Source organism: Canis lupus, chromosome 32 (assembly GCF_011100685.1).
Source record: "Canis lupus familiaris isolate Mischka breed German Shepherd chromosome 32, alternate assembly UU_Cfam_GSD_1.0, whole genome shotgun sequence".
NCBI classification, from domain to species: domain Eukaryota; kingdom Metazoa; phylum Chordata; class Mammalia; order Carnivora; family Canidae; genus Canis; species Canis lupus.
This window is the reverse complement of record NC_049253.1, coordinates 15,905,433-15,929,849: the sequence shown is the minus strand read 5'-3', so window position 1 is coordinate 15,929,849 and position 24,417 is coordinate 15,905,433. Positions and strand designations below refer to the sequence as shown.

The following is a 24,417-nucleotide window of genomic DNA, read 5'->3' as shown; positions in this document are numbered from 1 at the left end:
TTGGAACTATATTTGCACAAAGTGTTCCACCCCCTTACTCATTATCTGATTTATATAATTGTTAGTGATTTCTGAGGATGGCGCAGAAAGGCTTTTTTTACTGGTAGCATTTTCCTTTTCACCCAATCTTTTTAGCTTTTGGATTCTTTATAACTCCTGTTTCCTTTATCCCAGATCCACATGAGGTATTCTGAACTTCTCAGATCTATTCCCCAAACATTTATTTGAGTCTCTTGTGTGCTGTCCAGTATGCCAGGTACTGGGGAAACCAAGGTTATAAAAGTTTACAAAAATCCTAAAAATCATCTCTGTAGAAAAATCATCTTTCTAAAAACCTTTGACTTCACATTCTAACCAATTGGGTGGAACTCATGATAATCATCCTTCCTTCTAACATGACTATACTATTACCATGGACAAATTGTTGAATCTCATATGAATGATTTTTAAATCAGCTCATTTAGTCTCTTTTTATTTATTGATTTGTATGTAAGCTTTGTGTGATGGCTCTTTTTATGTGCTCCTCATATCACCAGTGAGACTTAACATATGTTCTGAAGCAATATGAGTAAATTATGGAAGCTGTATATAAAACAGAGAGTTTTGTATTTGGGGCATCTGACTGGCTCAGTTAGTAGAGCATGCCACTTTTGATCTTGGGGTTGTGAGTTTGAGTCCCATATTGGGTGTAGAGATTACTTTGAAAAAAATTACAAAAAAAAAGAAAAAGATCCAGAGAGTTTTGTAATCACCAAAGTGGACATCAGGTATTCTATTTACTGTGGACTTGCTTGTCCTCATTGGGAGACTTCATCCAGTTTGTATCATTCTTGTTTGAAATTATTATTGTTACTCTGGTACCCACTTTTCATTTTTTTAGATGAAAATATTCTGTATTTTTATCTCTATTATGTATTTCTAGGAATTCTTGGGAGGGAAAAAGCAAATCTGCTATATGTTCACCTTCCCTAGCAGAAGTTGTATTGCTGAGGCCTTTCTCTCTTTACTCCACATAACATATTTTGTGGGCTGCTGTAAGTGAGGTCTCATGAAGTGCTGTCCAATCTGAGCTGTAGGTCAGCTTCCTGTGAACAAGTAAATATCTTGGTAGCTTCTGTGTTTCCTGTGAACTTTTTATTCTGGGGTTCAAAGTTCTTTCTTAGTATCAGTGCTTTATTGAAAGCCTAAGAACTTGGTTCTGCCCTCAGAAAACATAAACATTTCCATTTAATGCCTTGTAAATTCCAAACAGTACCCTGAATAGACGTTTTTATTTCATCTAATTAAATAGATGTTTTTATTTCATCAAATTTGTGGAGGTTGAAATAAGATTATCAAAAGAAACATCTCAGTAAATATTATGTGGTCAGAGCTTCACATTGTAAAAATAATTTTTGCCATAATATTTGAAAAACTCTTAAAATTATACCTTAAAATCTCATATCCCAATTATTACCTCATCATTTTTATTATTATGTTTTCCCCTGTCTGTTGTGGTGATATAGTCCAATTTTTATGATCCAGGAAGATGTATAGATGTTTTATTCACATTTTAAAGGGGTAGAGAGGTTATGTAAACCAATATTAACTTGTAATTCTCATTTGGACTGTTTTATCTCCTTGAAATCTGAGACTATTAGTTCTACTACCTGTTGGAAACTCTATGTGATATATACAACTTTTAGGTCTGTAACATTATATGTACTGTAAGTTAAATTTCTCTATGTAGTAGGATGTTACTTCATGGCATAGAAATGTGGCCAAAAGAAAATTGGCATTAAATTGAATACATGCATATTAAATCTAATTTTCTAGTTGACTTAACTTTTGAGTGTATTCCCTAAAAGAGTAAATGGCCCCATTTCAGTAATAAAATTCCAAAACCTTAGAATTTCACGTATTTAAATGAAATTAAACCATACAGCAAAAATAATAGGAAACCTTCAAGTATTTTTAGAAGAGTTAATAAGTGAGAGGCTTGGAGTTTAATGTAAACATGATGTAACTCTTCTGTATGTTCCATGACATATAAAACTTACTTTTTTAGAGGCCTCTCTTCTTGATTTTAGCATCCTAGAGGGAATGTTTTTATGAATAGATCTGTTACTTATCACACAAGTTATATTAGTTGTGTGAGAATAGTTCTATTTCTAAGCAGTTTTATTTCCTTACCAAAAATTAAATTCTAGCATTTTGGGGAATTTTTAAATTGGAATTTTTTTCTAAAAGTATTTTAAAATATCCAGGGATAAATTTCATATAGGCAAGAGAAGATAATTTTCTTAAATTATATGGCATTGCCCAGTCACTACCAATTTTTCCTTTCTTGTACATGTTTTGTACAGTATATTTTTCAACTGACTTCCTTATAAATTTCTTACATAATAATAGGAAATAATTATACCTTTGTTTCCTCCAGTTCTCTAGCCTTATCCTGATTCATCATAACATCGAGAAGATAAAAATAAATTCTCTCTTAAGTTATAGTTTATTTTTAATTTCATTGTGAAGGTTTAAATCTTTGTGAATTTATTTATCTAAAATAATATGAACCTCTGTTATCTAAAAGAATGAACTTCTGGCCAAGAGACAGTGAAGACTGAAATGAACACAGAAACATTCTCCTAGAATTTTGTTAGTATCAAACACCTTAATTTACTGTCAAATGAGTGAGAAACACCATATGCCTGTATTGCAGAGCTATAGGTTGTTATACTATTGACATAAAAACTAGCTGGGGAGATTAGGGACTTTCTCATATTGAACAATTTGATTTTATACTACCAGAGGTTCCAATTTGCCTTTGAATTTTCCAAAGTCAAATATAGTCAAGGTATGGATTAAGCTTCTAGTCTTCTTTATGTTTTCATACTAATTAATTGGAATGTGCCTATCTTCAATTAAATTATTTTCAAGATTTTATAAAATGCCTGTGCTGTTTCAGAAGAGTTGATATGAGAGTACGCAGTATTCGGAAATTGTATAAAAACATCAAAACTATGAATTAACAAGAGAAGTCAACCATGTCTGATAGGCCAAATGATATTTGGGAGGGTGGGGGAAACAACCTAGCCATTTGGGGAATGAAGACAGTACTTGGGGATTCAAATAAGGGAAAGGAACCAAACACTTAGCTCAAGAAAGGCAGGTAGCCTGAGATCACTATCTCTGTATTTCACACATGTGGGTGCTAGCTCAGCCTCTTATACTTTCACATTAAGCACATTCTCTTTGAGGAATGGAAGTCAGTGTCTAATGATGTGAAGGCAAAAGGAAATGTCATGGTGCCCAGGAAATGGTTGCTGCTTTTAATTGGTATTTGTGTCATTTTAAAAGTGCTTTGTTAGTAGTCAAGATTCTGAAAGCTGTTGACATCTTCATCCTTGCCAGACGAACATCCACCTTCTCTTGGGTTGTGCAATATGCTATCACCATTCAACAAATGTTTATTTGTTGTGGCTCTCTAAAGGCATAAAACTGTTGTTAAACACAAATTTGCTAGTCAGGTGAGGAAGGTAGATTATATCAGTATGGAATTATAGCTAAAAAATGAATTTTTTGAAACCTCTATTTAAAAACATAATTTCAGAGTTTTTCACTTGCTTTATATTTTGTAGCAAATTTCAGAAGCCTCACACTTCTTTTGCTTTCTGTTTGTTGTTTTTGCTTTTAGCAGATGGTCCATATCTTCAAATATTAGAGCAACCTAAACAGGTAAGAGGGTTAAAGGGATGGGACTTCCTCTTTAAATGCTAGATCCATAAGCACTGAATTCATATCTCAAGCACTGAATAGAATAACAAGTGAATTTTACAAAGGAAGTAGTTTATCTAGAACTTTAACACCCTGCCAATTTATGTGACAATTTCATTTGTCTACTTCATATTTCTCTTAGTCATTCTTCCAAGTGTCCTGAGCCTCAGTAGTAGTTCTGTGAAACCTAGATGATTATAGATCCTTGCTATCTCACTGTCTCCACCATCTTTTCTTAGCAGCCACTCCCTAGGAAAAACTTAAGTTGTCTCCATTCATTTTCATTTATAAGGAAATAGCCATGTATGCAGTTTATATATACTGAGATACACCCATCAACCCTGTCCATGTACATGCGGTACTTCTTAGCCTTCCTCCTTCCTTTAGAAGCCCCACCCTTTTCTATTTGTTCTTTGGAACATGTGACCTAAGATACTATAAGTACCAGTGGGGTGTAGATAAAGTATTAGAATGGACGATTGGGTCCTCTGCCCTCTGGTGTTAACTTTAGAGTCAGCCCCTTTGGAGACAGGACAGGAGCATTTTATTTTGTCAGGCTCTTCCTCTTACCACTAGATTTTGTTGAGGATACCTGGGAATTGAAGTGGCTTCCTTACCATGCCCCCCACTCTGTAGATGAATACTTATTGGAAATTGGGTGGGACCATTGCTATGAAAGAAGAAGAAAAGTCTTAATACTTTTCTTATTGGGGACAGCTCAATTATTATGAGATTTTCAGGAGAATAGTATAGTCCCCCCACAGAATGAGAACAAAGTAAGGGCAGCCCTGGTGGCCCAGCGGTTTAGCACCACCTTCAGCCCAGGGCATGATCCTGGAGACCCCGGATCGAGTCTCACATCAGGCTCCCTGCATGAAGCCTGCTTCTCCCTCTGCCTGTGTCTCTGCTTTTCTCTCTCTCTGTCTCATGAATAAATAAATAAAATATTTTTTTAAAAAGAGAGAGAGAGAAAAAAGTAAGTAAATCTCTGAACGGATGTGCTTACCACATTAGTGTGAGACTGGAGATGAGTATACCTGCTGTCTTGCAGTTATTACCCAAAACTTTTCTAAATGTTTTTAGTAGCTCAACTGAGTGAGTGTAACACTTTTGCATTGTATAACATTTAACACATGCTAACTAGGTCAAGAACTTAAAGCATTCATTGTGGTTACTGTAATTGTGACATGTGTTTGGATTTTGGTTGGAATTTAAAGGATATAACTTTCTTAACTATTATTATAAAGCTGAACTTGGATAAAAGTTTTTGATGTGGAGACAGAATGCCCCATGAGAGTTCGTAGTATTATTGTTCCAGTTGCTTGCAGTGGCAGACAGATTCCATGGACTGCCAACATGACTTGCCTTTGTTTTACCTCCATGTCCAATTCTTTTTTTTCTTTTTTAAAGATTTTATTTATCCATTCATGACATAGAGAGAGAGAGAGAGAGAGAGGCAGGGACACAGGCAGAGGGAGAAGCAGGCTCCATGCAGGGAGCCCGACGTGAGACTCAATCCCGGGTCTCCAGAATCAGGCCCTGGGCTGAAGGCGCCACTAAACCACTGAGCCACCCAGGCTGCCCTCCATGTCCAATTCTCACAAGAGGTAGCTAATTTTCTGAAAGACTCTCCCAGTGGAAGTTTATCCCCTAGAAGTCTATGCAATGACCTGGCCTGGAAATTTTTCTAGCTAGCAAAACCTGCATAACCCATGAAAGTGAGAAATCAAACTAAAATCTGTTTCTCTACATACTAGGCAAAGCATGTTTTTCAAGTATCTATTTTCATAAGCATAAATAATAAGAATTTTAAAATGCAGTTCCTTATTACAGGTTTACCAGTCATAAGGAAAAATTGACACATATGATTTACCTAAAGGGCTATGTAGTTCCAAAATTCAAAATTTAATTCACTACACGTAAATGTCGAAAAGCTCACCTGAGTAAAACAATGTGTTTGTTTACCAACTAATGTTATTTTGATGTCTGACTCCAGTGAAAGTAAAAAATTGTATTTAAGTCAGACTTTCTGACAGGATAGATGTAGCCCTTGCTTTTGAGGTTGATGATTCATTGTAAGCAAATGGAGTTACTAAAATGAATGGTTGTGGATCAACAAACCTCTAATCTCAAAAATTTAGAATCAGAAACACATTTAGACTATACATGTGGAGACAGCTTATCTTCCTGAAAAAAATGTAATAAATTTCCATCCTCAGGTTAAAAATTCCTTTGCAGAGAAGTTTAGATATTCTTATGCAACCATTTAAACTGTAAGCAAGCTATTAAGACATGTCTCTTTACTCATATTGTATTTGACACTACTCCCAATAAGATATAAAAGCATACATGTATATATTTCTCCACCTGCCTAAAGGAATTTTGTGATTAAAGATAACGAATTACTTTATTAAAATTGTTCATTAAAAAATATTTTTTAAAAAGTTAGAAAAATTGTCTTTTTTTTTTTGCTGCAATTTTCCCTAGCTCAGACAGAGATGAGTCATAGCGTAGACCACTAATCTTTAGAATATCCAGTTCTGTTGCATATTATTCAGTGCTAATTATCTAATGCTTTTTAAAAACTGAAGTTGAAAAAAAATAAATAAAAAATAAAAAATAAAAACTGAAGTTGTATTTAAATAGATTAGCAGTCAATAAATCTCTATCTTTATGGTTAGCCAATTCTGGAGGCTCATGTTGCACATGCTGCTGCTTTTTCATGCTTTTAGAAATTTCATTTAAATATTAAAAATAAGCCAGCAGCCTTTGTCCACAAAGGCATAGGGCTGAATTTGTAACTTAGTTTTAATTTGAATTTTGTGAGAAGCAAAGTCGCAAAATTGCTCCTAATGACTAACCATACCTCAGGGTTTCCCTGGTATTGGGTTTGAAATCTCCTGAGGAGTCATATGCAAAAGTATTTTAAGTCTCAGTTTATTGAGTTGATGATACACTCTGGGTCCACGTATGACTTGAGGAACTTGCCCACACTAGGGAATTTACTTTGGGCCTTACTCATCCCATAAAATATGCTTTCGGACTGATCCTCTTTGGAAATCAGAAAGTTCTCAGAAAATATAGGGACATTTCCAGATGTTTATCAAAGGTGTAAATTAGTTCAGGGCCCTTGGACCACTCAGACTATTTTGTAAGACCCTATGATACATAGTGCATATAGAGCGATCAAGGAGGACAAGAGTTTTTACATTGGCTCATGAGCTCAAAGCTGTGAAAACCTTTGCATTTGCCAGGCTTTGTGGTTGTTGAGTATGCAAGGTAGAAAGCCTCTACCACCAGGTAGTGGGTGTGCAGAGCTCCTGATAGCCTAGTGCTCTAGCGTTTATATGAAATCAGTCCTACTGTAAAAATAATTGAAAGGTGGGGATGTTCCTTAAAGAACTAACTAATTTAATTAAGATCTTTGAAAAGGATTTGAAAGAAGAAAACCTTTGGTTAAGTTTAAACTATAACACTACCACATATTGATTGACATCATTTTAAGTTGAGCCTTTTAGGAAAAATTCTGAAAGCTCCCTTAATATTAAGCTTCCCTAATATCAGATCCATTGTCATAATAGTCCTAGTTTTATTCTTAGTATGCAAATATATACAGTTATAACTGTTAGCTTTGTAAATCATAAAATGCTAGAACTGGAATAAACCTTACAGATGGTCTTGTCTTATCTTCTCATATGTATAGATTTAAAAAAAAACAAACATAGAACTTCAGTGTTTATCTGCCCACAGTAGTTCACGTGCTAAAGGCTTCCAGCTATCTCTTCACTGATTTACTACATCTGTAGAATTCTTGAGTTAATAGTATGAAAGACATTATCTGGTTTTGGATTATTCGGGTCAGTTAATATATCAAGCTGGAGCTTAATAATATCAATAATCATAAAACCTAAAATCTTATCTTCTGAACTGTTGCATAGTGTCTTCTACAACACTGAAGCAATATATTTAACAGGACATTTCTGTATTCCCTTCTGAACCAACTGTAATCAGAGTAGATAAAAGAACTCCTTTTAGTAAAAGTCAAAGAAGCACAAATCAGTAACATGGCCAAGTTCAGGAGCTTGGCAGCGGCAATTTGAGATGAGGAAGCTCTGATTCAAACAAGCTGCAGCATGTCAAGTCCAAGGCTTAAACTCTTCAGCGGTTCACTCCCCACGTAGGCACAGCAGAAGAGGTTCTGCAGGGTGAGGGATCTGGCTTTTAAGCCACAGCTCAGTGCACAAGTATCGATTAACATCTATGTTTATAATAAGATTATGGGAAAAGTGGGTCTCGTTTGCAGTCCTCTTTCACAGGTTATGTTTTTCCTCTCTCACCTAATACACACAAGAATTAAACATTTATATATAACTTTGTTCGTATAATTTGTAATGAGTATTTCTCAAGTTTGTTGGCTCTGTATTCACCTTTGCAGAGAGGATTTCGTTTCCGTTATGTATGTGAAGGCCCATCCCATGGTGGACTCCCTGGTGCATCTAGTGAAAAGAACAAGAAGTCCTACCCCCAGGTCAAAGTAAGTTTGTGGTGTCCTTCTATATGATTCTGGAAGACTGGATTTCCTAAGAGCAAAAGAAAGGGATGCTCTAAGTGAATATAGTCTGCCTTTGGTTCTAAGATGTTTAAATGATTCTTCTACTTTTTAAGTAGAAATTTGTCTCTTAGCAGAAGTGACAAATTTTTAAATTGGATTAATATTTCCATATAGTCAAAATCATTACAATGTTGACTGACTTTTACTATTTCTTGATCATCTCCAAGGGTTTTTTAGTTGTATACTTCTGGAAATTTTAATAAGTGTTTGAAAGAAGTGCTTAATTTCAGCCTTCTGGAGATTTTTTTTTCCAGATCTTATTTATTTGAGAGAGAAAGAGAGGGAGTGAGACAGAACAAGTAAGAGGACGGGCAGAGGGAGAAGCTGACTCCCCACTGAGCAGGTAGCCCAATGTGGGGCTTGATCCCAGGACCCTGGGATCGTGATCCAAACTGAAGGCAGACACTTAAAACTGACTGAGCCACCCCGGTGATGCTTGCCCTTTGAAGATTTAGTGAAAAACAACAGATGACTGGGTTTGTGGATTATGTGGCATGGTATTCAAGAGCCTGGACTAAGATCCAGGCTCTGTGACTAGCCGTCTGCCTCTGCCTAGGTTATCTGACACTTCTAAACCTCAGGACCCTACTGTGTACATTGCAGAAATGTTAATGGTCTGTACTTCATAGAGTCTTCTAGAGATTGAATGAGAGAGTGTGTGTGAGTGTTTTCAGAGAGCTTGAAAGTACTGCAGGGCCTCTCTTGAGCAACCATGCAACTACACGTGCTGGTCCTCAGAACCCACTGCTTTCTGACATGTCTGGAGCGTGCCTGGTCAAACCTTTACACATCTTCAGGTTCTTTTTCTGTTCACTAGTTTAATTGAGAATATCATTCTCAGAGTGGTTTTGAGTTTCTTATGTTCTAACATGATGCCGTGGTTCATGGACTGGTAAGAATTTTGCAGATAAGCCAGTTGATAATTACAGTTTGGCTATTTGTAAAAGTTTTATTTGTCCAGTAATACTAGGCTTTGGCCAAGGGTTATCAATTCAGTTTCCACCGAGGGGTGTGTGCCTCTCAGGGTAGAACATACTTATTTCTTTTACTCTTGGTTTGTCTTTGTGAGAAGGTGAAAGGCAACAGGACAGACCCTCAGTAAAACCGTGATGTGGAGGAAATTTGCCTTTGGTTTTGCCAGCCTTGTGTTCTGCTTCCTCCCTCTCCTCCCTCTCCACTTCTAGGTCCAGAACTCTCTAGTGTCTCATCCCAGTCCCAAGACAAAAGACAAAATACTGTGATGTTACTCCTTACCTTTTGAGTGAAATTCACCCCTATTACATGGTCTCAGCCCTACTTGTCATATTTGCATTGGAAGTGTCCTCGCTGCCCTACAGAATGAAAGATTTTCCCGTGCAGGGTCATTAGGTGGGGTCAATATAATGTGTTTAACTCATGGAAGGAGACCACAGTCTTAGGGGCTCAAGTCCTTTAGAATCTGGGCAAGGAAAGAGGAGCAGCAATAAACACAGGAATTAGCATTTATTAAGCACCAAAGAGTTGCCAAGTGCTTTACATACATAATCTCCTCTAATCCTCCTAACAGTTCTGACAGGTGAAAAGCATAATGTCTGTGAGGAGACTGAGGCTCAGACAGAGGAATTCACTTGCCTTTCTCAATGGTTGGTGGCTCTTCTTCCAACAGCAGACTGTTGCTTATTGCACTCTCCCGCAGAGTGTGTGCCTGTAGGGTCTTGGAGACAGGGGCCTCGGGAATAGGATGTGGGAGACTATAGTAAAATAAAGAGCAGAGAATTGGAACTCTTGAAGATGAGAGGGAGAGAGGCTCAGGGGGCCAAGAGGCTTCTGATGGTAAGGAGTCAGATCCAACACTTATCTTTCTTTTTCTTTTTCTTTTTCTTTTTCTTTTTCTTTTTCTTTTTCTTTTTCTTTTCTTTTTCTTTTTCTTTTTCTTTCTTTTTCTTTTTCATTTTCTTTTCCTTTTTCTTTTTCTTTTCTCTTTCTTTTCCTTCCTCCCTTTCTTCCTTCCTTTTCTTTTCTCTTCTCTTTTCCTTTCTTTTCTTTTCTTTTTCTTTTTGAGAGAGTACCTGTGTGCAAATGTGACAGAGAAGCAGAGGGAGAGGGAGAGGAAGAGAGAGAATCCTAAGCAGGTTCCACACACCCAGCATGGAGCCCCATGTGGGGCTTGATCTCAAGACCTGAGATCATGACCTGAGCTGAAATCAATAGTCAGATGCTTAACTGAATGAGCCCCCCCAAGCACTCCTAGTACTTATCTTTTTAACATATGTGTCTGTGTATCATATATATATATAAGTATTTTATGCATTTGTGTATGTGCTTATAATAAGGATAATTGAAAGATACATGTTATCAGCATTGATACTGGTTCTAACTACTGAGGAATTAACATCAAGAGAAAAAAATGTTTGTTTTTTTTTTCTAGACTGGTTCTGTACAAAAAATGTAAATTACGGTATTTTCATGAACTATTTACTTGTACTGCTCCAGTCTTTTGTGGCTAAGTAACAGTTTTTGATACTAACAAATACATAGCATATTTGTTGTAAATGTATCACCTAATTAAAAACTTCATCCATTTATGCTCAGTCTTCATATATCCTCCTCGTGTAGTGGTTGCTGCCTCACATTTACAAAATAATTCAGAAATGAAGCATCCTAATGGAGACATTAGATGTTCTTATCAAATCATAGTTTCTATATCAAAGATTTTAATACTAGGGGGAAAATAGGTATATAAACAACAAATAATAAAGTCAGTATAAATGTGTAAGATTGCTCATTATTGAACTTGAGATACGTGTCATTATTTCACCCGATCATTTATTTTTTATTCACTAATTCAAGATACATTCATTAAGCACTTAGTCCAATTGTAAGAAAAGGAAGAACAGTTTAGAGAATCTGTTACAAACTGTCACTGTTCTCCTAGCTATCATTGTTCAGTGAGAGTTTTAGTGCCTCTGTTGTTCATAACAGTTAAAGGAAGTCATTTTATTTATCTTAAAAGCTCTTAATCAGAAGGATGGAGAGGAGGAAGAGAAAGACACAACCATGAGGCGTTTGTCCCAGAGCTCTTCTCCCAGTATCACTGTTAACAGTGATAGTAAAAGGGTCACCTTTCAGGTTCAAATGGATTTTCAATCCTTATTCTCTGTAAAAATTTAGACGGAGGAAAGAGTTGCTCTTGGTATATATCTCTTATCAGGAGGATCTTTCCAATTATACATGTCTTTTGTTGTAGTGAACTAAGCTCTTGTTCTGTGTGGGGCTGGAAGGGGGTGGGCCGGGTACAACTCTGTCAGGGTTTCTCAGACTCCGCAATACTGACATTTTGGCCCAGAAAACTCTTTGTTAGGGGGGCTTTCCTGTGCATCACAGGGTATTCAGCAGCATCCCTGGCTTCTACCTGCTAGAAACCAATAGCCTCTCTATAGTTGCAACAGCCAAAAAATGTCTCTAGACATTGCCAAATGCCGACTTTGGGAGTGGGGGGCAAAATGCTTTAGAACCTGCTTTAGAACTGCTGATCTAGATGCAGGGTCAGATCAACCTTAACATTTCTCCTATGTGTATTTTTCTACTCTAATGCTGTAGCACATGAGTTATATCGAATTGCCTAAGTATATTATTTTGCAAACATACATACTTTTCTCCATTACTAGAAGATACTTATTTTCAAGATGATCATGATGACTATATAATTTCTTCTGGGATCTCTGAGCTAGCATATCTGGATATTAAAGAGAAGAAAAAAGATGTTTTAAACATTCCATATTCTATGATAACTGCATATCTAAAAGTTAACTTAGGAGTTCTGTTGGCACTCGGTTATGAACTGTTGCAGAAGAGAAACAACAGAAAAGAAAGTGAAAGTGAAATAGGTTTAGCCAAGGCAGTGAACCTGCAGAGCCGAGGTTGTGCGTGAACAATGGTAGCATCATTGGAATGGCCTTCATCCTCCCTTCCAGTGGAGGGAGGAAGGTATAATAGAGGGCGCCCCGCACTTACCCCAGAATCCATTCCTGCAGGAACTTCAGAAGGGGTCATTTAGATTTACTGTGAAGAAATGCCATTTCTGAGGCCTACATATGCTTTAGCTGTAACAGTGAAATATTACAGGCTCTGCCTTTTCCTCATCTCCAGCCTCTTCCTGTTCTCTCTCTCCTCTCCGTTCTTACTCCCTCTCTTTGCCTCACCCCTCTCTTGGAGCACAGCACTCCCTTGACGGGCCTCTGAGAAGCTGGTGGCTCCCCATGCATTCTGTCACATGCAGGCACCAGCAAAGGGCCGGGGGCCATCCAGAAAGCTCCTGGGGTTGGCTGTGACTTCAGAGCTGCAGACCTCTAACTACACTTTACACAGTATGTGAATGTAAAATCTAGTTGGGTTACTCTCTTGTTAATTGTCCAAATATGATACTCAAGTTATCATTTTAAAACAACGCTAGGGGTCTACCCACTTCTACTTTTTCTACTGGAATTTTGTCCCATGCCTAAAACCCTATTTCTAATAAGTTGGCTCTGGGGTAGGCTTAGACCCACTCTTACTGGGTAGAGATTATTTCTAGAACTCGGGCTATAGGCTATGGGACCATCTGGTGCTCTGCATGCTTCTTTCAAGGCAGAATCCCAATCAGATTTCTAGAGCCTTGCTGTGTAAGTCTTCACATTCTTTTCAAAAAATTGTTTTAATTACAAAATACTTCAAGCATACTTCAAGAGTATTTAAAAATTGGTACAACAAACATGGCATATGCTATCTAGATTTAATAGATCTTAACATTCTCCCATGTTCGCTTCTGATCTCTCTCTCAAATGAAACATAGTTATGGCTATAACTCTATCCACCTATAATTTTTTCCTTCTTTTGGTAAGTAAACCACTATTGTGAAATTTCATTCTCTAATATGCTTTGCTATTTTTACTGCGTAAGTATGCTTCCATAAATACTGACATTTTCAAGAAAATTGATTTTACTGATATCCACCCTACTTTTCTATTATATATCATGGCTCGTTTCAGGGCAAATAGGAGTTGAAACTAGGCTCCACTGAAGATCAGTGTTCACTTTTAACCTACTGATTCCTCTTTATCATTTAGATAAAATGTATTCATTTACACTATGGAGTTTATTCTGACTCAACAACAAAAAATAGCACTAAGAGAAAAATCTTGGGAAAGTAAATATGCAAACTAACCCTTATGCCTCACCCTTCTTAAAGAATAGCTTTCCTGTTGTTAAACATTTAATATTCTATTATACTCTCCAATAAAGTTTCTCTTTAAAGTTTCCTCAGTTTTCATTTCATCACGGAACTGCTAATGGGAGAGGCTGGCAGAAAAGCACAAGTACCTTCTTCTTCCTCCGGGCCAAGCTTGTCCTTGCCTGTTTTTGACTCAGCAAGGAGTGCCAAGGAAGGCTCGTTTCCCTCTTTTTCCCGAAAGTTATGCATCAGATTTTTTTTTTTTTATTAATCAAACCGCTTTCCTCTTCGCAGAGGTGGAAGGGTGCCAACAGGAGCAGCCCCGTGGGGTTTTAGAAACTCTCAGTGTTCTCTTCCAAAGCGGCAGAAAGCACCCATCCTCAGCCAGTTTGACATCCTCCAGCAGAGCCCACTCAATGCCAACCAGAAAGCAGTGTCAGTGACCTTGATTCGAAAATACAAATAGCTTACCAGTTGGTATTTTTATTTTCTCTTCAGTTATAAATATCAAATGCGATGGACTACAACTTGAACCACAGCTGATGTGAGCATAACTATTTTTAATCAAATGTTTTCTGAAAGCTTGTTCTCACATATGTGTTCTTTCCCGAGTGTTGTACGTTGAACAGAAGGCACGTGTTGAGATATGTAGGTCAGCAACAGCTTTTTGGTGGTCCCTCCTGCCCGCTTGAATATTTTTTTGTTTTGTTTTAAGTCCCCACTCCTGGTGTCTCTCACTTAAAAATCCTAAATGTTAAGTTGTGTCGAGGTCAAATAAAGACTGGCTGATCTGCTGTGGCATTTAGAGATATCACATATCCTTGCATAACCTTTGCTTTGTATAGACTTGTCTGATCCAGGAGGTTTGTCATTTTGAGGATATGGTTTTAAGACTAATTTTGAATAATTTAATCTGACTCAATTTCTAAAAGCAACAGGGAAGAAAATCACCAATAATCAATGAGGCATACATATAGAACCTAAGCTCGTAGCATTTATTAAAATTTATATCAACACCCCTAAGCTGTTTCCTATTTGCATATGTTCATAGGGGAAAAAAAAGACCTCCCCCTAGGGGAGCCCTCTGCTCTGTATATTGAGGAGAAGGCTTTGTAACCTGGGTCCCTTTGGGTGTTTTCAGAGAATTTTAGGACTTCTGAATTTCCATGCAGAATTTTATGTAAATGTATATACATTTTTCTGAAGAGATAACTTTTTTATCAGGTTTTCAAAGGAAGGGACTCAAACAGGGTTAAGAATCAATGCCATAGAGTACATATCTCTTTAGCTTTTTGACAGCAGCTAATTAAAAGATTGATGTGTGTGTATTTATATATATATATGTTATATCTTTATAAATTTTTAATTTTTGTACCTTTTAATTTTATAGTTATGTTTTTCCTTTTTTAAAATCCATTTTAAGTGAGTTGAAATACTTCAGCGTGCCAACACAAAGCTCAGGAAAGCCTCCCTTTACTTTGACTACAGGATGAAAAAGAAGGGAAACTTACTATCAGCAAACAAAAAAGGTGAATAGGCCTCACTGCTTTTTCCCTCTTGCCCTTCCATATTGATACTGATTTCAGCATGAAGTAACCATTAGTGATTAAAGTCAAAAGAGAGAAAATTCCTTTAACAAATAGTCATTGAGCCCTGTGTATCCGGTCCTGCTCTAGGCAAGCAGATAAAATTCTCTTCCATGTGTAACCACAATCTAGACTTCTAGACAATTTTTCTTTCAAGTAATTCAGAAGTCTTGCATTCAGCCTCTAGAATAAAATATTACCCAGTAGAATATTTTTTAAAATAGCCCTCTAAATTCACTGTATGTATTCATTGCCTCTGTTATGAACTAGAGTGAGCTATTCATTGAGGAAACTTCTGGCAGAGATCATAGCTATGAGTCTTAACCCTTAGAGATTATCAAGGGAACCAACCACAAATTCCTGAATTTTTAGTTTTGTTTTTGTTGGTCTGGCTTGGTGACCTTCTTCTGCTGCCCATTCCCATTTTTCTTCCCTCTACTCTTCTCTGAATACATGATTGTCTTGGGACCATTGTTCAGTCTATAGCAAATTTCTGATGGCTTCTAACCCCTTTGGGTTCTGTCTGAAGATTATATGTAGTGTCTCTTTATTCCGTTCAAAAATTCAGGTCTCATAAAGTCATATACTGGTAATTCTTCTTGAAAAGATAAGGGTATCTGGAAGTACTACAACCCTCGAAATCCCTTCCTCCACAGACAAGCTGTTTCTCTGCCTGTCAGCAGGTCTAGAGGTGAGGCTGTAGGCTACCCTGAAGTCTCAGCCTCCTCTTCTCACCTGCACAGGAGTTCCAGATCAGAGCCCTCTGGTCTACATTTGCCTCCCTGAGGTCTCCTGAGGGTGGACTGGAAGGTGCATGTGGACATTCACAGACGGTTCCTCTCCCTTGAGGTCCCTGTCCACCCAACAGAACAATTATAAGAATGGATTGTTGTGCGTACTTTCATTATCTCGTTTAGGTATCACAATAATCTACTGACATAGGTTCTCTGAGCTCCATTTGTTAAACTGAAAATTGAAGCCTAGAAAACTTAAGAAGCTTACCCTGAGTCTCATAGTCTTTCTGGGATGGAGGTGAAGATGTCAGTTCAGGCAGTATGCTTTAAGAATCCATGCACTCTTAACCATCACAGGATACTATTCGTTATTGAAATATTAAGGGTCTGTGTGAGGGGCCTTTAAATCTGTGGTCTGAGACATCAGAATCACCCAGAAGTAACTGCAGAGATGCCTGGGACCCATTCCACACATGCTTTTTTTAAAAAAATTTTTATTTATTTATGATAGTCACACACACACACAGAGAGAGAGAGAGAGAGAGAGGCAGAGACATAGGCAGAGGGAGAAGCAGGCTCCATGCACCGGGAGCCCGACGTGGGATTCGATCCCAGGTCTCCAGGATCGCGCCCTGGGCCAAAGGCAGGCGCTAAACCGCTGCGCTACCCAGGGATCCCCTATTCCACACATGCTTAATCACAATGGATCATTTAGCCAATCTGGGCTTCTGTAATTCTATGATAACTTCTAAAGACTCATGTCATATAATGACAAGATTTAACAACAGATGAGTGCATAGGTAAATCATGATATAACTACAGGATAAAATATGAAGCTACTTGTTTTTAAAAAATAATATGAAGACTCTGTATAATATGGAATACTGCTTATAAACTAATGTTAAGAAGAAAACAGGATTCCAAATTAAAAATATAGTCACTGAAATGATTTAACTCAGTGAATGAGTTAAAATCAAGATTAGAGAGAGTTGATTTCATTTATTAAATATATTTGAAATAATGCCCTGGGATGTAGCACAGAAAGGTGGAAAACTTGAAGGAAATGGTGAGATAAGGGATACAGGAGACAGAGCAACAGGCGTCTGACCGAAGTCCTGGAAGGAGGTGATAAAGCTGCAGGTTTCCCATTCTACACTTAGAGGTTCTAAGGTGGGAGGTAAGATCAGGTGGCTTGAGGACCACACCTTTAGGTTTTAAAGCATTAGCTCTAAAGTTAGTTACTTTAGGCTTGGGTGTGATGTTGATTTCTAGTTTTGCCACTTACTTAGCAGTGTCACTCAACTCAGCCAAGCCTCAGTTTCTTCATCTGTAAAGTTAAGATAAATAATACCTGCTGTATAAGATATATGTATAAAATTGAGTTATTCAGTGCATAGCACATAGTAAGCCTTAAAAACTATAGGTGTATTTATTTATTTATTTATTTATTTATTAGACAACATGTGTGATCAGGGGTTGTGGGGGGAGGGCAGAGGAAGAGAGAGAATCTTAAGCAGGCTCCACACCCAGCATGGAACCCAAGACAGAACTCGATCCCATAACCCTGAGATCATGACTTGAGCTGAAATCAAGAGTTGGACACTTACCTAGTTGAGACACCCAGGCGCCCCTTTAATTTTATTTTTGCATACCCGCACTAATTTGAGTGTTGAATGACAACTATGCTGATTGGTTTATGGAATCATGGAGTTATACAAAAGCTTCACCAGTCCACTAATTTATTTTTAGCACAACTTCACTAATTAGTATTGCTTCCACTCTATTTCCACCATGTCCTTCCTTTTATCTGGAGTTGTTAAAGTAGGAGATTGCAAAGAGATACTGTGCCAAAAAGCTTACCTTTAGATGTAGCACATGATTTCTTATGAAAATATAGGTAGTAGGAAGCCAGAAAGGGGTATATTAAACTTTTGTTAGGCTTCTTAACTGTGTTCTCTTAGACGCTACGCATACATGAATTTCATTTGCATGAGCACTGTATTAGTTTCCCAGGGCTGCCATAACAAATTACCACAAACTGGGTAGTTTAAAGCAATAGAAATTTATTCTCTCACAATCCTAGAGGCCAGAGGTAAAAAATCAAGTTGTTAGCAGGGCCATGCTTCCTCCGAAGGCTCCAGGGAAGACTCCTGCCTTCTTTTTAGCTTCTGGTGATTGCGTACAGGCAATTCTTGACACTCCTTGACTTGTTAGCTGCAGCACGCCACAGTTTCTGCCTTTGTCTTCACATGGCTGTCTTCCCTCTGTCTGAATCTGCCTCTCCTTTCTCTTGTAAAACTCAGTCATTGCATTTCAGGCCCATCATAATGCAGTATGTCCTCACCTTAATTAATTACATCTGCAAAGACCCCATTTCCAAATAAGGTCACATTCTGAAGTGCTGGGTGAACATGAATTTCAGGGGAATACTATTCAACTCATTACGCATATGACCACTATAAATAGTGGTCTTAAAGCATGGGATAAAGACCGTTTCAGTCCCATTTTGCACTTAGCAAGATATTTACACATATGTATCCATTGTTTTCCCTTATATATCATTATTATATATTTGGGGAGTAGTAGAAAATCTTTCAAGTTAGAGAAGTTTGGTAGAGTTTTGAATAATTTATTTAAGAAAGTAATTCCTATATTATTTCCCCACTGAGTCGGGCCTTTAGTATAGTTGTGTGCTAGTAAATGTTTGATAACCAGCTTTCCTGGAGAACAAAAGCAAAAACCCTGATTTGTAGTATTTGTCAATTTCCTGGATGTAAATACTCCCACCATGGTCAATTTCAAGCTATCAGTGTGAAGTGCTGGCTTGCAATATTTCTGAAAATTTAACCATCTACTCCTGTGAGCTGGCCAGACCGATGCCATTTGTACCACTACACAATTTCGTAAAGAAAACGGGTGTGAGATCATATCCTAGATAGTCTCCCAACTTTTCTGAGTTGAAATGGGGCCTCTTCTCCCTTGGGCTCCTCAGTGGACTCTCTCCATGGCAAATCTTCCTTACAAAACTACTTCTCCTAGTATCTTTCCCTTCTTGGAAAATGGCAATTCCATCCTTCCAGTTGCTCAGGCCAAAACTCTTGGAGTTATCCTGAACACTTCTATTCTTCTACCGCACATCTGATCTGTCAGGCCGTCTTACTGGTTGTGCTTTCCAATCTTACCCAGGACCTAATCACTTGTCACCACCTTCACTCTGCCACCCTGATACAAGCCACCATCCTTGTCTTTTTCTTCCAGTGGTTTTTACATTCATGGATGATTCTTTCCTGAATTAATTATTATTAGCAATTGGTGATTTTCTACCTATATCATTCCTTTTACTTTTTGTCAATTGGAATTCTGTTTAAAAAATAGAGCTTTCTCGAAAAAATAAAAACACAGAACTTTCTCTTCACATTCCTTTAAAAATCTTTTTTTAGTATCAGTTGTACTCATTGGTTATTTTGTTAGTGCATGTATTTTAAGCCATTCCTGTCATTATTTATTTTGATGCTTAAATTGGTCCCAGTCTTGGCCAGTGAAAGTTATTTGTATTTGCTCCTCTATCCTTTTGATATGTACCCACTCACTTTTTGAATACTTTCTTGTTTCTGAAATAATATAATGCAGCAGGCTTGTTCTATACATTCCCTGAGCCAACCCTGGAATCATCCATCTCTTCAAGAAGCCCTAGCTCCTTTTATCAGAGAAATTTCTTCAGGCTTTCACTAGACAGAGCTAGAAAATTAATTAAAATTTTTTTAATTCATTCTGATACCTCTAGTTCCAGTCTAACCCCACTGGCTTCTTCCTTTCCTTCCCCCATTCCATATCTGTATCACCTTTCTCTAATAATGAAAACCATAGTTGCCAATGGTATCAGTATACCTCCTCATTTTGCTCAGCCCTGTAGTACACACAGAATAGCTTCTAAATTGCTATACTAATAACAATACTAGCTGCAGGCTTACTAAATACAGTTCAGACTTTCTTTGCAGTTTGTTTTTTTTTTTTTTTGATCTTCAAATATATTCACGAGAGGATATTCAAAGCAATGTGTTCAAAAGTATCTTAGATTAAATTTTTATCCTTCTCTGTAGATATGGTATCATTAGGATATGTAATCAGCCTTTTTGTTTGTTTTCAGTTTTAGGAATTTCCCATCCTTATCGATGTAATTTTATTTTTTGAATATCAGTATTTATCAATCTCATTATCTGCTATTTACATGAAATTAACTAGACTCTTTAGAAATCATGGTAAAGTCAAGTTGTTTTGTTATTTTTAAGAATAGCAATATAGATACAAAAGGAATCAGTGAGAGCCTTGATGTAAATTGTGTTCTGGAATATTCAGAAACCTGAATCCATCTAAACCTAGACTATTCCATTTCTAGGTTTCAAAGGATGCTTGGCTGTCTTTAGCACATGTTTATCTAGTGCATCCCACATGGTAAGCAGGGTGCTGAGCTATGCTCTGTGGTCACACACATGAATATGATCATCTCTGTCCCCAGGGTTTCATAGAAACAGATATATACAGGATGATAATATAGATGTTACCCAGATTTGCTGAAGGAATACCTCTCCAAGGATGCTCTGCAGTGTGTGTGTATGTGTGTGCGTGCATGAAAGCTTTTGTGCATGTGTGTATCTTGGGGAGGGTTGGGGGAAAACACAGCCTTACTTGAGATCACCTTCTGGTTTCCACACTTCCAACCCACTGCCCACCCCGATTTGTGACTGAATGCTCCTGGCAAACCAGAGGCTAGAGAGCTGGATATCCATCTCAAGCCCCTTAGTAAGAACAGATCACACCAAATGTACTTCCTGTTTCTTGTTTAGCAGGTTTCTAGAGTGGTAACATGGTGAGATGCTGGAGACCTCTGGTTTGTTACTTCAGGGGTTAACAGTATTTCTCATGTTGGTGCTGTCAATGGAGGAATAGTTCCAGCCTTAGGGATCTTTCTCCCCAGCCACTCCAGTGTATTTTATTAATGTCTTCAATGGAGGCCTTATCACTTTTGCAGAAACATGAAGTATAGGTAACAAACAATTTGAGTTCAAATTAGTTTTGAAAAGCAAGGCAAAGTGCTAAATTCTTTTTCTTTTTAAGATTGTTTACTTATTTATTTAAGAGCGAATGTGTAAGAGAGAGAATGAGGGGGAGAGAGAAGAGGGAGAAAGAGAAGCAGACGCCTGCTGAGCAGGGAGCAAAGGGCTAAATTCTTAAGCAGTGATATTTAAAGGAGATTAATGCATCCAGAAAACAAATTACCACAAATACATTGTGGGCAAAGAGAGCTAGAAGTTTTAGGTAATAGTGAATTTAACATCACAACAATGTGATATGACCACCAAATCAGTAATTCCACATTAGGCTGCATTAACAGAAGTAGGATGTATAAGACCACGGATGTGGTGGTCTCGCTCCCACTCTTTGAAAGACTACCCCAGGAGTACTGTGTGTACTGATAGGCACCACATACATAGACAAATAGAAACCAACTTGAGTGTTTTCAGGGCAGAATGATGACAGAATTCAAACCTCCTTCAAAGGGGAGTAGTCTTTGAACCCGAGATTATTTATAGCCTGGAGAATTTGGTTGTCATCAAATATTTGAATGGCTATCATGGGAAAGAAAAGGTGAACTTTATCCTGTCTATCACAAGAGGATGAAATGAGGAGCAATGAATGGAAGCCCTCCAGGGAGAGAGGTTTCTGTAGTTACTGAGAGTTAGAGCTGCCTGAGGTGGAACGTATAGCCTCAGGATGAAGTTAATTGCCACTGGGCTAGTTCAGAAATAAACTGGAATACTACAGGGCAGGGAAGCTAACTGGTGGAAGATCCTTGAGGGTCAGAAAATTTCCTTTTTTTAATGCCTTTGAAGATATTTTTTGCTTAATAAATTAATAACTTTATATTAAGGGAAATCAGGATTTGGTTATAGGGCAGTTATCATTTTCTGACAAATCTCTAAAAATGATAAAAATTAATAACTTGCAGAATATTTTATCCATGCATCGAAGTGTATGATTCATTTCATGTACTTTGTGTTTTAGTCATCTTACACAGGCTGAACAATATAAAGTTATCATATTGAAGGGTTGTTTTTTTTTTTTTAACAGGGTTAAAGTCCTGCCATTTTTCCAGAATCCTCACTGATGAGGAGCTCGTTAGAAATTTTGGTGTTTCCCCCTTCCTCCTTTGGCTTACATCATAGTGTGTAGATGGTACAAAATGTTGGTTAACCTCAGTCTGACACTTTGGTCGCATTTTCTCTTTGGCTCCATCATGGTCTGGGATACAAATTAGCCAGTAAAGTGGCAACGAGAAATCAGACAAAGAAAATTTCCCAGTTCTACTCGCTCATCATTCTCCTGATTTAGTAGGGGTTTTCCACAGGAAATCACGGAAGAAGAATTGAAATGCCTTATCTTATGTACTTTCCTTCTGAAGAAAGAACCAGTTAATTGTCTTCTTCCCAGAGTGGTCCACATTCCTGTCCAGGCAGCTGTATTTGATCCGATACAAATTAAACTCTATAGAAAATGATGTCTCTAAGTACTTTCAGTCATTGAGAGCCAAATTATTTAATTACTTCTTTAACCAGTGGGTTTCAGTGGGAGTAAGAGAATAGATTTTGTAAGCAAGAAAAATGTATCATGAGGATGACTGTACGCCTTGAAGAAGAAGGAAATAAGTGTTATCTAATAACAATTTGAGTATCCGAATCAGAAGATAATCTTAATTATTTCAAATCACGTTTGGGTCAAAAACAAAGTGTTGAGAGACTTTACACTATTTAAAAATAATGTTAAAAAGTTATATTAATAATTTCTATTTTCAAAGAATACATAAATCAGAAACCTAAAGTTTTTGTTTTGGACATACTTCAGTCTTATTATATCTGTGGTCTGATCCTTATAGTTATTTTCGTGTAATTTGTGCGGATTAAAAAAAAAACTTTCGTAGACTAAAATTTCTCCTTCTGACTTTGTTTTGCTTGTCTGTCTCTCCTCCCCACCAACTTGTGTAATTGACGCATTTTTTACTTATCCCCCCGGAAAGACAGATCTTTATTATTAGGACTTACCTACCCAGGACAGGGCCCTCCTTGAATTAACTGAAAATAAACTCTTTGGGTACTCAATTTCAGTTTTAATGACAAAAGTTGAAATCTGTGCCTAACATAAAGGTTTTCTTTGTCTCTGAATTTTGATTTTCCATGCTATCAGAGGCCCCATTGCAACAGGTAATTTGAGTGTTAATTGTATGTTTTCTCAGTTTGTAATTGTGGTGAAATGTTTTTAAAATGTTCACAGTTTTAAAATTATCTATTAGGTTCCTTCCAACTCAGAAATTCTGTGATTTTAAACTTTCTTTTTTCTTCAGTTTGAGAATGTGATCTTTGGGTTTTGTCCTGTGTGTCCTATACATATAAACAGGAATCATAGAATTTTAGAGCTGGAAGATGTATTAGGCATTACGTAGTGGTTCTACACACGAAGGATTCAGGGGCCCAAAGAGGACAGGTGGCTAGCCCAAGATCAGAGCAGTAACTGGTGGCTACAGCTCTGGATGCTATGCTCACTGGAGCACTAAAACTTCACACTGAAAATTGACCCAGCTATTATCTGAAAATTTGCAGATTTGAGAACATTCTTTCACAAATGTAAGCATTTTGAGGCACTTATATTCAGCACAATTTCTTCATTTTCTGCAAACTGTGCTAGCACCCCTATTGTTTTCTCCAAACCTGGGATCACACTTGAGAATAAGTTACAGCTTTAGGTAGGTTAAAGTTTCCAGATTTTGCACTCCTGGGATATTTTTCAGTGACTTAAAAACATAAACTGACACTCTAAGGTCCGGACTGCTTTTGGCTGGGAGGGTGACAGCGTGGCTCTGGGATGCTGGCAGAGAAAGCCCTGCTCTGCCGCTGCCCCGGCAGAGTGTGGCAGGGATGGTGAATGTGAGGTCCACCGTCCCGATCGCACAGAGCCTGTGGCCAAAACAGTGCTTCCCTCCTCTGGCTCTCACTTCTGTTTTACCTGGAACCGACCTTGATGATTGTTTTCCACCCATCCTACCACCTTGGCCAAGCCCCAGAACAATTGGGAAATTGCATGTCAGGGTTAAATCCTGCCTAAAAACTGAATTTATAAAAGTTAAAGAGGTAGCATCTCTGAGGCCAGTCTCTGCATAAATGGCAGTTCTTTTTTCTCAGTGGAAAAGCCTAAGGGAGTACAAGTTCTTAGAAAAATAATCTTAGGACTAAAAATAGTGCCAGGGCTCCATGGCCTAACTGATTAAGCCAAGGAGTTAGTAGAGTTAATAGAATTTTATAAGTTTATTGGCTTCCTGTATCCCCCTTTTGTTAGAACTTTTCAGAAACTCCTCCAGGCAGTCCCTCCAGGTTCTGTTAGTGAGAAACCCTGTCACAGGACAGTGACCTCCAGGCAAGATAGCCTGATGAGCCCTGCTGTTGGGAGGGGTGGGGGGTGGGGGGGCCTTTCCTCACTGGTGCCCTGGGGCGGCTA

At 37.7% G+C, this 24,417-nt stretch overlaps 1 protein-coding gene across 1 annotated transcript in view; it reads left to right on the top strand.

The window, feature by feature from the left end:
* The window catches only part of NFKB1 (nuclear factor kappa B subunit 1), a 118,648-nt gene that overhangs the window by 31,629 nt on the left and 62,602 nt on the right, over positions 1-24,417 (top strand). Inside the window, 2 exon segments of the mRNA NM_001003344.1 lie at positions 3,674-3,714; positions 8,189-8,287. Of these exon segments, the coding sequence (NP_001003344.1) occupies positions 3,674-3,714; positions 8,189-8,287 (140 nt within the window).